Source organism: Nelusetta ayraudi, unplaced genomic scaffold (genome assembly GCF_046127955.1).
Source record: "Nelusetta ayraudi isolate G7.1 ecotype Tasmania unplaced genomic scaffold, CSIRO-AGI_Nayr_v1 ptg000026l, whole genome shotgun sequence".
NCBI lineage: Eukaryota > Metazoa > Chordata > Actinopteri > Tetraodontiformes > Monacanthidae > Nelusetta > Nelusetta ayraudi.
This window is the reverse complement of record NW_027466076.1, coordinates 3,739,488-3,752,938: the sequence shown is the minus strand read 5'-3', so window position 1 is coordinate 3,752,938 and position 13,451 is coordinate 3,739,488. Positions and strand designations below refer to the sequence as shown.

General features: G+C 52.8%; 1 protein-coding gene across 3 annotated transcripts in view; it reads right to left on the bottom strand.

Annotated features, from left to right (window-relative positions):
• The window catches only part of LOC142890244 (metalloprotease TIKI1-like), a 44,046-nt gene extending 34,136 nt beyond the window's left edge, over window positions 1-9,910 (bottom strand). Inside the window, exons 1-7 of one of the 3 annotated variants that reach the window (XM_076029145.1) lie at window positions 9,225-9,898; window positions 7,910-8,470; window positions 4,859-5,005; window positions 4,384-4,561; window positions 2,400-2,490; window positions 1,943-2,161; window positions 1,569-1,837 (exon numbers count right to left, since the gene is read on the bottom strand). In XM_076029145.1, the coding sequence (XP_075885260.1) occupies window positions 1,570-1,837; window positions 1,943-2,161; window positions 2,400-2,490; window positions 4,384-4,561; window positions 4,859-5,005; window positions 7,910-8,470; window positions 9,225-9,335 (1,575 nt within the window). In that variant the 5' untranslated portion in view covers window positions 9,336-9,898 and the 3' untranslated portion in view covers window position 1,569. Of the gene's footprint in view, window positions 1-1,504; window positions 1,838-1,942; window positions 2,162-2,399; window positions 2,491-4,383; window positions 4,562-4,858; window positions 5,006-7,909; window positions 8,471-9,224 lie in introns of those variants that run through there. The other 2 variants (XM_076029146.1, XM_076029144.1) reach the window with 2 other exon arrangements.
• Window positions 9,911-13,451: the final 3,541 nt, after the last annotated feature.

Sequence of the window (13,451 nt, the reverse complement as noted above, 5' to 3'; positions counted from 1 at the left end):
TCGTCAGGCTGAGGGTCCGTCACTGTGGTGGAGATCATTTGCTGCAGGTCTGACCGACCACTTTGATCTCACCTGGAGCTCCAATATGAAATATAAAGAAATAATGAATTAAGAAAATCATGAAAATAAAATGTTGAAGTGAAACCATGACAGGAACCAATTGTATCATGACCTGATCCTGACCCTCACATTCAGATCTTCCTGCTCTAGTCCAGGTTCCGATCTCTGATCCGTATTTTCTCTGTGGCTGTCACCAGACTGCTGATCGGCACTGAAAGTAAACAGCAGCCATCTGCTGTCTTAGCCTGCCATCTAGTGGAACCACAAAGTGTCTCCACAGTCAGGTCTTCAAGCTGCAGCCTTCTGCACTCAAACCACCCGCTGAGCAGGTTGAACAACAGATGAGCTGCTGATTCCTCCAACTCCAACGCCTGCTTCACCTGCTGAGGAGGCGGAGTTTCAACATCAGGGTCAGAGGACACTGTTTGCTGACTCAACATTGAGAAGACCGACTCTGCAGTTCAGAAGCGTCCTGCTGTTCAAACAGGATCTTCTTTCCCGTGCAGCAGCTCAGGAAAAAAAAAAACACCTCTGTCCATGGCGCTGCAGGTCCTGCAAGGACAGCTTCAGGTGCTGCAGCAGCAGTGCATGATGGTAAATAACCAAGGAACCCCCGTGACCAGATCAGCCAGTGACATCGCAGCAGCAGTGGCAACAGCGGCAGCAACAACAGTGACAGCATAGCAGAAGCAGAAGCAGAAGCAGAGAAAAAACGGATCTTGAAGATAATTAGTGGTCGTTGTCCCAGATCTGGTTTTTACCACCGACTCACTTCCCACATTCCCTCTCACCCCCACAGTGAGGGGGCGGGGCTTGTGTGCTACATCGCTGCAGCCACCAGGAGGCAGCTTGTGTGGAATTCAGCAAAATCATCTGGACAGCGACATGAAACGGGGATAAATATTTTATTGTTGTTGTCATGGAAACAGTGTGAAGAGTTTTGTCGTCACAGTTGAACACATTGTAAAAATACACTTTGGAAAAAGGAACACAAAAAAACAATGTCGAACAAAGCAGTGCCGACGACGTCGTCTCTTCGTCCCTACGGCTGAACTAGTGGGGGAAAATAAATAGGACTGAGTTGGGTAGCACCACCTGAAAAGAGCACATTGGCCCTTTAAGAGCCATCAGAACACACAGCAAGGGAGAGCCGACAACTGTAGGGACGAGGACAGACAGGCAGGCAGGCAGACAGACAGACAGACACAGACGGAGAGACAGACAGACACAGACGGAGAGACAGACAGGCATACAGGTAGGAGGACCAAAGAGATGGAGGCAGTCCGACCCTGGAGGAACCAGGACCAGTGAGATGTTGTGAGATGTTCTCCACCTGGAGGCAGTGGAGGTGCTGAGATCAGGAACGAGGTCAGAGGTCATCGGGTTGTCTTCTTTACAATCCTAAAATAAATCTAGCACATTCTGCAGGATTTTACACACACACACACACACACACACACACACACACACACACACACACACACACACACACCCTTGTCGTCGATGACGTCACAGTCTGAGGACGCCATGAGGCGTCTGCAGGGAGGCGTGGCTTGCTGCCAGAGGCTCCGCCCACAGGGGGAGGAGCTGGGGCCATAGGAGGAGGAGGAGGAGGAGGAGGAAGGGGAGCAGGGGGAGGGGCCCAGGGGGCAGGGCCGAGGCGGACTGCGCCGAGGGGAGCTGCAGCTGCTGGTGGCGGCGGCGGTCATACACAGTGATGTCACCGGCGAGGAGGCCAATCAGGTGTGGTGGTGGGGGCGGAGTCTGGAGTACGGCGCTGCAGAGAGACGGAGGACAGGGGGTGACACTTCCTTCCAGGACCTTTCACACTGCCAGGGGGAGGACCAGTGCCAGGTGAGACAGGTGAGGCAGGTGATCTCACCTCTCCTCCATTCGGACCCAGAGCTCATTGAAGTGTCGCTGCCGCTGCTTCTTCTGCTTGATCCTCCTCCTCTTCTTCATGGCCCTCCTCTGGGCCTTGTGCAGCAGCAGCTCCATGCCGCCCTCCGGGGGGCGCCCCAGCTCCTCCAGCTGCTCCTGGAGCAGGAGCTCGTGGAGGAAGGGCTCCAGGCGAGGAGGCTCCTCAGACTCCGAGGCCCCGCTGGAGGAAGGTGAGAGCCGAGTGAGGAGGAGATGAAACTTCGGGAAGCAACTACTCCAGGGTCACCTGACTGCAGGTCAGCAGGTCGGCCCCGCCCACCTCAATGCCACGCCCACCTCCCCAACTTTTACCTACTTAGGTCACTTTCTTTGAATTTTCGCACTTTCATGGTGTTTTCAGGTGACTGATATGAAGTAGGTGTGTGTGTGTGTGTGTGTGTGTGTGTGTGTGGGCCAACCTGTTGATGGGCTGTCCAGCAGGTGTGTGTTCCACCTGGTAGCCCTGCTGACGGAGGACGTCAATGACGGTGTTGTTACCCAGGAAGTGACCTGCAGCAGCAGCAGCAGCAGCAACAGCAGGAGAAGGAGAAGAAGAAGAAGAATTAAGAAACACTTCTGAAGCTCCTCCCCTCCCAGAGGATGGGGTGGTGGGTGGGTGGAGGGTGAGGGGGGTGGCGTGTCAAGAGCTCTCTATTCTCTAGGGTTGGGGGGGGGGGTCGCTCTTTGTCCAGAGCCAATCAGCCGCGGCGGCACAGAGTCCAGGAAACAATGAAGAGCAACACTTTGAAGTGGCCGCCCCGGCCCCACCCCACCACACCCAACCCCACCCCACCCTGGGGGCCCCCGATGATGTCATCACACAGACCATCTAATGAGAGTGTAGTGAGGAGTGTCCACGCTGACACGGAGCTGAAGGTCCTTCTGGAGACTCTCAGCCAGAAGAGATGATGTACGGTAAAGCTCCGCCCCTTCCAGAGTCACCAGCAGGTGGCGGCGCTGCACTGCACGAGAGTCAGTGGTGCCTTTGAATGCAGCAGAAGCCTGAGTCACCAAGTCACCGAGTCACTGAGTCACCAAGTCACTGAGTTACTGAGTCACTGAGGTATGGAGTCACTGAGTCTCTGACATACCGAGTACCTCAGTCACCAAGTCAATGAGTTACCGAGTCACTGACTTACCGAGTCACTGAGATACTGAGTCACTGAGTTCCCGAGTCACTGAGTTCCTGAGTCACTGCGTTATCAAGTCACTGACTAACCAAGTCACTGAGTCACCAAGTCAATGAGTTACCGAGTCACTGGATCACTGGATCACTGGGTTACTGAGTCACCAAGTCACTGAGTCATTGGGCTGACCTGGAAATGGCTTCCAGATGTTTTGGACAGTTTAATGTATTTTAATGTAAAATGTCATTAAACACGTTGAGTCTGTTGTTGAAGTTTCCTGGTGTTTTTCTATTGGAGCTGCTCTTGTGAAAAATTGTTCATTACTAGCAGACATCAACGTTCATTTCTGGCTTCTGATTGGCCAGCTGCTGTTTTCAGACAGTCTGAGTTCCCAGCGCCTGGCGCGTTTCCTCTGATTATTATTTGATAATTTCAAAAGGCCAGGTGTGTGTGTGTGTGTGTGTGTGTGTGTGTGTGTGTGTGTCTGTCTGTCTGTCTGTCTGTCTGTGCTGAAAGCTCTCGGCCACGTTACACCAGCAGCAGGTCCACATTCTCTCTGTCTGAATGAAGCTCCACCCCCTCAGCCAAAAAAATTTTTTTCAGGCGACCTTATTTAGCACGTTAGCCTGCTAGGCCATTAGCCAGCTAGCAATGAGTCCTGGACTTTTTTCTTTTTTTTACCGCCGAGCTGTTATTCAAATAACTGCCTGAAGCTGGCGCAACTTTATTCTCCACTCACACACCAATGACACTATCTGTCTGCTGAGGCTCCGCCCCCTCGGCGGCCGAGAGAGATACATAGAGAGAGAGAGAGAGATCAAAACAAAACAAAACAAAGGACAGTGAACGCAACACTGTGGGAAAAAAAACACCTGAACGCAACTTGGAGAACATAAAGGGCCCATTGTCAGCGTGTGTGTGTGTGTGTGTGTGTGTGTGTGTGTTATTCCTTGTAGATGGAGACCCCTGCTGCCCTCTGTTAACAGTGGTGGTGCTGGACTGGCGCATATCACTTTCACTATTACACACACACACACACATTCATACTGAGACAGACCTGGAAAATGTGTCCTTAATTATCCTTGCAGGGTCAAAGGACACACACACACACACACACACACACACACACACACACACAGGTCCTTGTAAAGGCACCTCCTCAGGGAGAAGTAGTGAAATGAGCTCCTTGTCTGGGCTGTAGTGTGTGTGTGTGCGTGTGCGTGTGTGTGTGTGTGTTTCCTGTTAGCCCCGCCCCCAGCCGTGCACCTCCACCGACCTGCTCCGAAGGCGAAGAAGAAGCTCTTGTCGGGCTGCTCCTCCAGCAGGGCCTTCACCCTGCGGCCCATCCTCTGGTTCCTCTTGTAGATGAGCTCCTGCCTGAAGTAACTGTCTATCTCCAGCGCCGTGGCCTGCTCAGAGGGCCGCAGCAGCCTCACGTCAGGGAGCTGGGGCACCTGAGGAGGAGGAGCAATGGAGGGGAGCGTCGGAACCTGGTCTGGAGCGCCCACAGAGGAGGAGGAGGAGGAGGAGTGATGATGAGAGGGAGGAGGAAGAGAAGGAGAAGAGATGATGAGGAGGAGGAATAAGAGATGGAGATGGAGGAGTGATGATGACAAGGAGGGTCAAAGGAAGGAAGGAAGGAAGGAAGGAAGGAAGGAAGGAAGGAAGGAAGGAGGGAAGGAAGGAAGGGAGGAAGGGAGGAAGAAGGAAGAAGGAAGGAGGGCAGGAAGGGAAGGGAGGAGGGGCTCCACCTGGGAGGAGTCTCGGCTGAAGGCGACGGAGCGAAGGTCTCCACAGTTGTAGTGGGAGATGAGGTCCTCAGTGGTGTAGGAGACCCCCAGGCTGCCCGACCTCACCGACTCCTGCTGCAGCAGAGTCTGGTTCAGGGCAAACAGCACCTGCACACACACACACACACACACACACACACACACACACACACACACACACACACAGCAGGCAATCAGAGAGGAGCTACAGGTCTCTCAGCTGTGGAGCTGTGAGTATCAGCATGTGTGTGTGTGTGTGTGTGTGTGTGTGTGTGTGTGTGTGTGTGTGTGTTGGACCCCTCCCTCTGATCTTTGTCACATGAAGTGTGTATTGATATGCACAGCCAGGAGAGGGGGGGAGGTGCAGTAGGAGGAGGTGGAGGAGGTGCAGGAGGAGGAGGTCAGTGTGGAGCAGAAGGAAACAAAAGCGCACCCCCCCCCACCTCCTCCCCACCTCCCCCACTGTGGCCTCCTGCTTTCATCGGCCGACCATCAAAGCGGCGTTCTGCATATGAAAGGCAGCTCCGTCTTTCTGCTGCACAAATTAGCCAATCGTGTGCTTCCCTGTTCCCTGCCTGACCCTCCAACTACCCCCCCGCCTTCACATCTGTGGCCACGCCCCCCTCTTCTCCCCCCAAGCGGCAGGACTCCTTCTTCTCCTCAGCTCCTTCTTTCTTTTCTCTCGCTCTCGTCGTCCTGCTTTGGCCTTAAATCACAGCCGTGCATGTGTGTGTGTGTGTGTGTGTGTGTGTGTTGGCGGGGGTGGGTTTGGGGGGGGGCAGGGGGGGACAAAGCGAGAGTGACAGTTGGGGGTGGGCGGGTGGGGTTAAGATCCTCCCTCCACTCCTCATGGTGCATTGTGGGTCAGCGGGTACATTTTCCCACTCGGCTCCTTTCATCGTGCCTCCCACTGCCTACACACACACACACTCACACACCCCTCACTGATATCAAAGAGAGCGGAGCCAATGAAAGTCAATAATTGTCCTTTGTGATGGAGATGACCCCCAACCCCTCTCCCCCCAGGGGGCGGGGCCGAGGAGGGGGCGGGGCCGAGGAGAACATTCCACCAACAGGACCAAAATGGAACCAAGGTGGGGAGACAGACTAGAAGCCTTTCCTCGCTGCTCTCAGCACGGTCAGCACTATTAGCGCGGTTAGCGCTGTTAGCACGGTTAGCGCCGGCTAACATGACTTCAGAGAGTGAACAACCAACGTGGTGCGATGGGGGCGCACCTAACAGCGCCCCCATCGCACCTGTTGTGACTATCCCATCCATCCGTCCCATCGGCCCCTCCCCCGACCCTCACTCTGACCTTTGACCACCCCCCCACACACAGCCCTCACTAAGGGTGTCCGTTCAGCAACTTGACCCCTGAACCCTGGAGGTCACCCAGGGTCGCCTCGGCACCTCGACCAGGTGGCCACGCTGTTGCAGCTGGAGCTCCGCCCCCTCATCCCAATTACAGGATACTGGTTGGTCGACTCACACGTCACACAGCTACTGTCAGAAACCCAGTCCCAAGAAATCTCTCAGAATCTCATCACATCTTCTGGGAGGAGTTTCTTCAATTAACATGAAGCACAAGACTCCTCCTGCTCCCCTTCCAACTCCTCCTCCTCTTCCTCCTCCTCGTCCTCCTCCTCCTCCTGCTCCTCCTCCACCTCCACCTCTGTGCTCCTGTCCTGGTTCTCTGCCTTTATCTCCTTCCCCCCACCGTGAAAAAACATTCTTGCAGCAGCTTTTACTTCGACGCGGCCAAATATTTAGGCTGTCACAGTGAATCAGTGTCAAACTAAATGTGTGTGTGTGTGTGTCTGTGTGTGTGTGTGTGTGATTGAAATGTCATCGTTTTGAACCTCCCCGACTTTACCGCCCTGCTTCACTGCATCGTGCACAAGCCCCACACACACACACACACACACACACACACACACACACACACACACACACACACACACACACACACACACACACACACGTGAGTATTGGCTGCTAAAATGATTCCGACCTCTAGGTGTCAGGGTGACTGGCGGCTCTTAAATCTTCCTCAACTTGTTTTCTTGCCGTGTGAAAAACAATGTGTTGTCGATGCCCCCTGGTGGAAGCAGCAGGTGTGATTGTGCTCAGTCTGGGGAGACGCCTGCAGGCCTCGCTTTGCATTCCGTCATTTTATCACTCACATGTTAATCGGGTGCTAATTGGTCAGAGTCGGGCGCTAACGACGGCCTGAGGGCTTCGGCCTGAAGTCGCGGCACCACAAAAACACACACAATGGGGCGACTGCGAGGCAGCACACACATGGAAATGAGCGCCGTAATGACTTTAATGGCTCACACACAATATACATTAGCCAGTCAGCAGGAGGGAGAGACGACACAACCACACAGACACACAACCACACAGATACACAACCACACAGATACACAACCACAATCACACACCAACTTCATCATCATCTTGATCACCATCATCACCGTCACCAGCATTATCACTATAACCATCACTGTCATGAAACCTTCATCATCATCATCATCATCATCATAATCATCGAGTTGCCTGTTGCTGTTTCAGAGGTAACCAGAAGGGGGCAGAGCACTGCAAGACTGTCAGCTGGCCAGACGCAACAGGAAGGCATATGGATAACACCAGCAGACCGTTCCAGAATCTTCTGGACAATTCAAGACCCCTCTGGACCCTTCTACACCCCTCTGGACCATCCAAAATCCTTTCTGAAACCTCCTACACCCACCTGGGCCACTCAAGACCCTTCTGGACCATTCAAGTCCATTCAGGACCATCCAAGACCCTTCTGGACTGTTCTAGATTTTTCTAGAACGTTCTGGATCAGGATCCTTCTAGACTCTTCAAGACTCTTCTGGACCGCTCTAGATCATTCTATACCCTCCTGGACCATTCAAGACACTTCTCGGCCGCTCTTGATTATTCTAGAAGCTTTTGGACCCTTGTACATTCTTCTGGACCATTCAAGAGCCTTCTGGACCCTTCAAGATGGTTCTGTGGGGACTCACCTGGGAGAAGTTGAGTCTGTTGAGCGGATGGCACTGCTCCTCCACCTTCTCCACAGCGCCGGTCCTCTTCCTCATCCTCTCGGCCTCCTGGGCCAGGTACAGGTCCAGCACTGGCACACCCCGGGTCTTGATGTCGCTCTCGGTCAGCGAGTTCACCATCAGCATCACCCAGACGGGCCGCTTCCTCTCCCAGTTGCCGGCGATGGCGTTAAAGAGGTAGTCGGCGTAGAGGCCCCTGCCCCTCTGGTCCGGCGTCACCCAGGAGGGCATCATCAGCTTCACGTAGTCCAGGTGCCTCTTGAGCCGGCGGTAGATGTCCCGCGGTAGGACGTCCTGCAGGTTCTCACCTTGCGGCAGGAGCTGGCAGCTGCTGAGGGCCGAGACGGTGTAGGGGTCGGTCAGGTCCAGCTCGAAGTAGACCACCTGGCTCTGCTGGAAGGCCTGCTTGGAGTTGTGGGGGATGAAGTCCCAGACGCGGGTGTAGGGGACATGGATGGTTCCGTAGAAGTAGGACGGAGGGTCTCGCTTGATGGTCCACAGGAAGGAGTTGAGCTCCGCCTGCTAGAGGAGGGGAGGGGGGATACAACAAGCAGATGTCAGAGGTCCAGAGGGGAGGCGCAGGTTAGCACTCTGTTTGCAGCCTCCTGCAAAAAACTGGGGGCTCAGTGGGCAGAGCCAAGCACCACAGAGACAGTAGCTACAGGGAGGAAACTGGTGCAGGGACTGTAAACAGCAGACTTCCTGTCAGCTGACTGGGAGTCTGCTGATTGGAGACGTTTATTCTGTCTGACACCAGCAGAGGTCATGACCTCTCAACACCTGCAGGACCTCACCTGGAACATCTTGCAAGACCCTGCAGACACCTGAGGTCTGCACTGAGGAGCAGAGGAGGAGTAGGGGAGGAGGAGAGAGGAGAGAGAGGAAGAAGAGGAGGAGGAGGGGGATGAAGAAGACAAGGAAGAGGAGCAACATGGGGAGGAGGAGGAGGAGATGTTACCTGGGTGGGTGGATGACAAGAGTAAGGAGGAGGAGCAGGAGGAACAACAGGAGTGGGAGAAGAAGGCAGAAGAAGAAAAGGACGAAGTGCAAAAAGAGGAGGAGTAGCAGGAGATGTTACCTTGGTGGAGGCAGCAGGAGGAGAAGGAACAGGAGCAGCAGGAGGAGGTGGCAGTAGGAGAGGTTACCTGTGTGGGGAGGGTGGCGACAGGAGGAGAAGGAACAGCAGGAGGAGATGTTACCTGGGAGGGGCAGGCGGTGGAGGAAAGGGAGTAGGAGGAAGAGGAGTAGGATGAGCAGCAGCAGGAGGAGATGGTACCTGGGAGGGGGGTTGGCAGGGCTCCTCCAGGCTCCAGGGCTCCACCCAGCGGAGCAGCAGCAGCACCGTCGCCGTCCAGGGCTGCAGGAAGGCGGCCAGCGGGCCCCGCATCGTGGCTCCGTCCGGCTCTCAGCGCCGCCGCGGTGGGTCGAGCAGTGGAGCCTCACTGGCGGGACTCATGCCGGCCCCGGCGCGCAACGCACGCACGCACGAGCGCGACGATTGACGTGCGCGATTGACGAGCCAAGTCTCTCTCTCTCTCTCTCTCTCTCTCGCTCTCTCTTCCTCTCTCTCCCTCTCCTCCTAAACTTTGACTAGTTCCCACCACGAGAGGAGACTGTTGCGCGCCTCTCGTGAACGCGCCTGAGAACAACAAAAAAAAAAGTTTGCCAGGCCCCTGTGCACCGCGCGATGTGTGTGCGTGAGTGTGAGCATCTCTATGCGGCAACTCCACCTACCCCCCTGGATGTCTGCAGAGCACACACACACACACACACACACAGTGTGGGACGCAGTAATCTGATTACCATCGCCCCGCCCCCTCCAATAAACACTCACACTGAACCGTGTTAACGTTTAACTGACTGCTTTTTCACGAGTTGCAGTTCGACTTCTGGTGACGTCACAGAGAAACCTGCAGCTTCCGGGCTGCTTATTAGCGCACGTGATGAAAGACTCCGGCGACGATTGTGTTTCTTGTTCCGCGTGCAGATGAAACGGTGGGAGTCGATGTGACTGACACTCTGTGGTCATCACTCAGCGCGCCTCCTGGTGGCTGCTCGGTGCCAAAACAAGGCTTGGGTTATATTTTGGAAGTGTTTGATTGCCCCCTGCAGGCCAGTAAATGCCATGCAATAACAATTCATTACAATACGAACCCCAGAATAATAAAATGACACGGAAAAATCCTCTTTCAACTCACAAGCACCGCCAGTCACGTGACATGACGAGCCGCTGGCAGAGACCCTACACGGATGACGTGACGTCAGCACCAGGTTGAAACAGCAAGTGGACTTGGACATAAGGGGGGGGGGTTCTTATTTCTCCAGTCTGCGGACTGCAGATCCTTCACTCGCCAGCAGAGGGCAGGAACAACCCGCCAATCGGCTGGCCACGGACAGAACAACCTGACACACACACACACACACACACACACACACACACACACACACACCGGGTTCGTTTCATGGAGAAGCGAGGCAGTGACACGTGGTCAGGCTGAGATGATTGACAGCCATTGGTCTCCTGTCTCTCCCAAAATCAACAGTAGTGGAGCAGCGTTTCCTGTTTAAATATTATATGGACAGGTGCAATAAACAATTATTTATCAACAGGCATTTTTTATTTTTACATTTATTTAGATATGTAAATAACTTGTATACATATTTAATTTCTCTTTAATTTACTCACTGTAATAATTTGAATTCTTCTCTTTGCACTGTACATCTGTTCAAGTTGTTGTACCATGCAAATTTCCCCACTGGGGGATAAAGTAAAGGCATTCTTCTTCTTTTTCTTCCTTAGTAAAATAATACAAAAAAAAAAAACGGTTACTGAAGGACCAACCGTCCGTCCGTCCGTCCGTCTGTCTGTCTGTCTCCAGCTCGACCTCGTCCTCTTCAAACTTCAAAAAGTGGGTTAAAAAAAAAAAAACAACAACTTTTTCCCCCCTTACTTTTCTTTGACACTTTCTGAGTGAACCGTTGCCGCTCCCTCCCGAGACGGCCAGGAAGCACTTTAGCGTGCGTGAATAATAAATGGGCTCAGAAGTGCTTCTGACTTGTGCGAGAGGAGCTGGAGGAGCATCAGGAGTGTCTGCGGCCACAGACGCCTGCATGGATCTTGTTGATCTCAACCCCCAATGTGGTGCAGCACCGTCACTACAGTCCTACTGTGAACCCCGGCAGCAGCAGCAGGAGCAGCAGCAGGAGCAACAGATGTAACAGCAACAACTCAAACTTCCCTTCACAAACCTTTTTAAACTTTAACAAATATCTGCCTGCATTTTTCCGCCTGGCGCAGTTCACCCTATTCACCACTAGAGGTCAGTGACAGACAAACGCGGACGAGGTCACCGGGGGCCACTGACCAGCTGCCAGCCATGGCCTTTGAGCTGTGAGCACACACAGGAGGAGGCAGAGTCACTCCAAGGAAGGAATAATAGAAGAAGAGCAAAAGATTTATGGTTTTTATATTGGTAAAAGCTTAATATACTGCCCATAAATACATTAATAAAAGTGTATAATCGCACTACGAAAAAATAAATTTGGGTTTCCCATATATATATATATATATATATATATATATATATATATATATATATATATATATATATATATATATATATATATATACATATATATATATATATATACATATATATATATATGTATATATATATATACACACACAGAACCATTCTAAGGTTAGGAAAACAACAGGAAAAGAATATCCATAGATCAATAACGGTCTTCTTCCCCAGTTAGCTGCCATCTTGCTCCACTAAATTTCTAAGGAAGCCTGGTGAGGACAATCCAGCTGCCTGACAGTGTTTTGTATTTAGGTTGAACGCTGGCGTCCTCAAATAAACCAACGAAGAAGAAGGTGGAGGAAATGTTTGTCTGCACAGGCCACCGTAGTTCACTGGCAAGCTCGGGGGAGGGGGGGAGAGTGAAAGAGAGTGGTAATCTAAACTCTGACCACTAGATGGCAGAATTGGCAGATTTCTGGGAGAATTTTACACACTGTACCCACAGATGGGCGCTCATCAGGTGCAGCTCAGCGTGTCTGAAGCCTGGTGGTCAGACTGCACAACTGCATCCTTCCAGCTCTCGGCTCCCATGGGACAGATGGTGCATGTCAGCAGAAGATGGAGGAAGAGAGACGATGAGGAGACTGAGGGGGCTGCACCAATGCCTGATGCAGGAGGCGGAGCCCCAGAGGAGGCGGAGCCCTGATCGCCTGGAAACGTCAGAGCCCATTAATAAGGAGGAGCGATTGCCCTGGGCTGCCTGCAGGGGGGGACGGCGTGACGAGAGCAATGATGAGAAAATCCATGGGATCGATGTTGGTCCTGACAGCAGGGGGAGACGACGAGTTCGCCGACTCTCATTTACACATGAAATGGGGAAGGAGTCTCCGCCCCCTCCTCCACTGCCGCCAGCCCGCAGCCAATCAGCTGCGAGGGCCTGATGTGGAGTCAGCAGATTCCTGCTGCTGAGTTTGTGTCTTTTCGAGTCTTTCTGACACACACACACACACACACACACACACACACACACACACACACACACACACACACAGTGTGATTAGCAGGCCAGTTGAGGTCGAGCTAACAGTTAGCAGTAATAAAACAGTGAGGAGGTGATCAGCTGATGCTGATGCAGCAGGAAAACGAAGCTGATTCTTCTTCTTCTCCTCTAAATGATGGGCTCCAGTTTACGACCTTCAACAAGGCTGTTGAACTCGTCGCACTTCCGAAATAAAATAATCCCCCCCGCTCCCCAATTTCAGCGTCGCGGACTCAAGTTGTTCGACAAAAAAGGAAAGCAGAAGGTCGACGTCCCTGCAGCTGTGAAGCAGCTGACAGGAAGTGAGCCGCAAGTCTGAGGAGCCGACGAGCAATTAGCTTAAAAGGTTCCAGTGGTGGAGAGAGTGTGCATGTATGTGTGTGTGTGTGTGTGTGTGTGTGTGTGCGTGCGCGCGTCTGTGTGTGTGTGTGTGCGCCACATATGTGTGTAAAATGTGGAGTGTTTCACTTAATGCTGTGTGTGAGCTTTGCCAGTAGTGTTGTGTCAGCACAGTTACATTAGCCAGATTTATACCTCAGAAACACACACACACACACACACACACACACACACACACACACACACACACACACACACTCAGAAGATATTAATAAAACACACAGCAGCCTTGCCGTCCTCCACATCTGGTCTCAGCCTCAGTTACACAAAGTCACAAAAGCAATTAAAATCACCACCAGCAGAGGAGCCCCGCTGGACAGTTTGAGGTACTACATGCAGAAAACTGCTCCCCCTCCCCCTCGGTCGTTGGCTCTGGGAGAGGAGTGAGACAGGCAGTGGGCTGCTGTGAGGAGGCAGAGACTTCTTGCATGATTGCTGCTGCTGCTTTTACTGTCGTTGTTGTTGCTACTGCTGCTGATTTTGTCTCTTGGCACCAAAGACAAGATCAAGCCGAGTGGCTTCCACTTTCCCCCGTTGC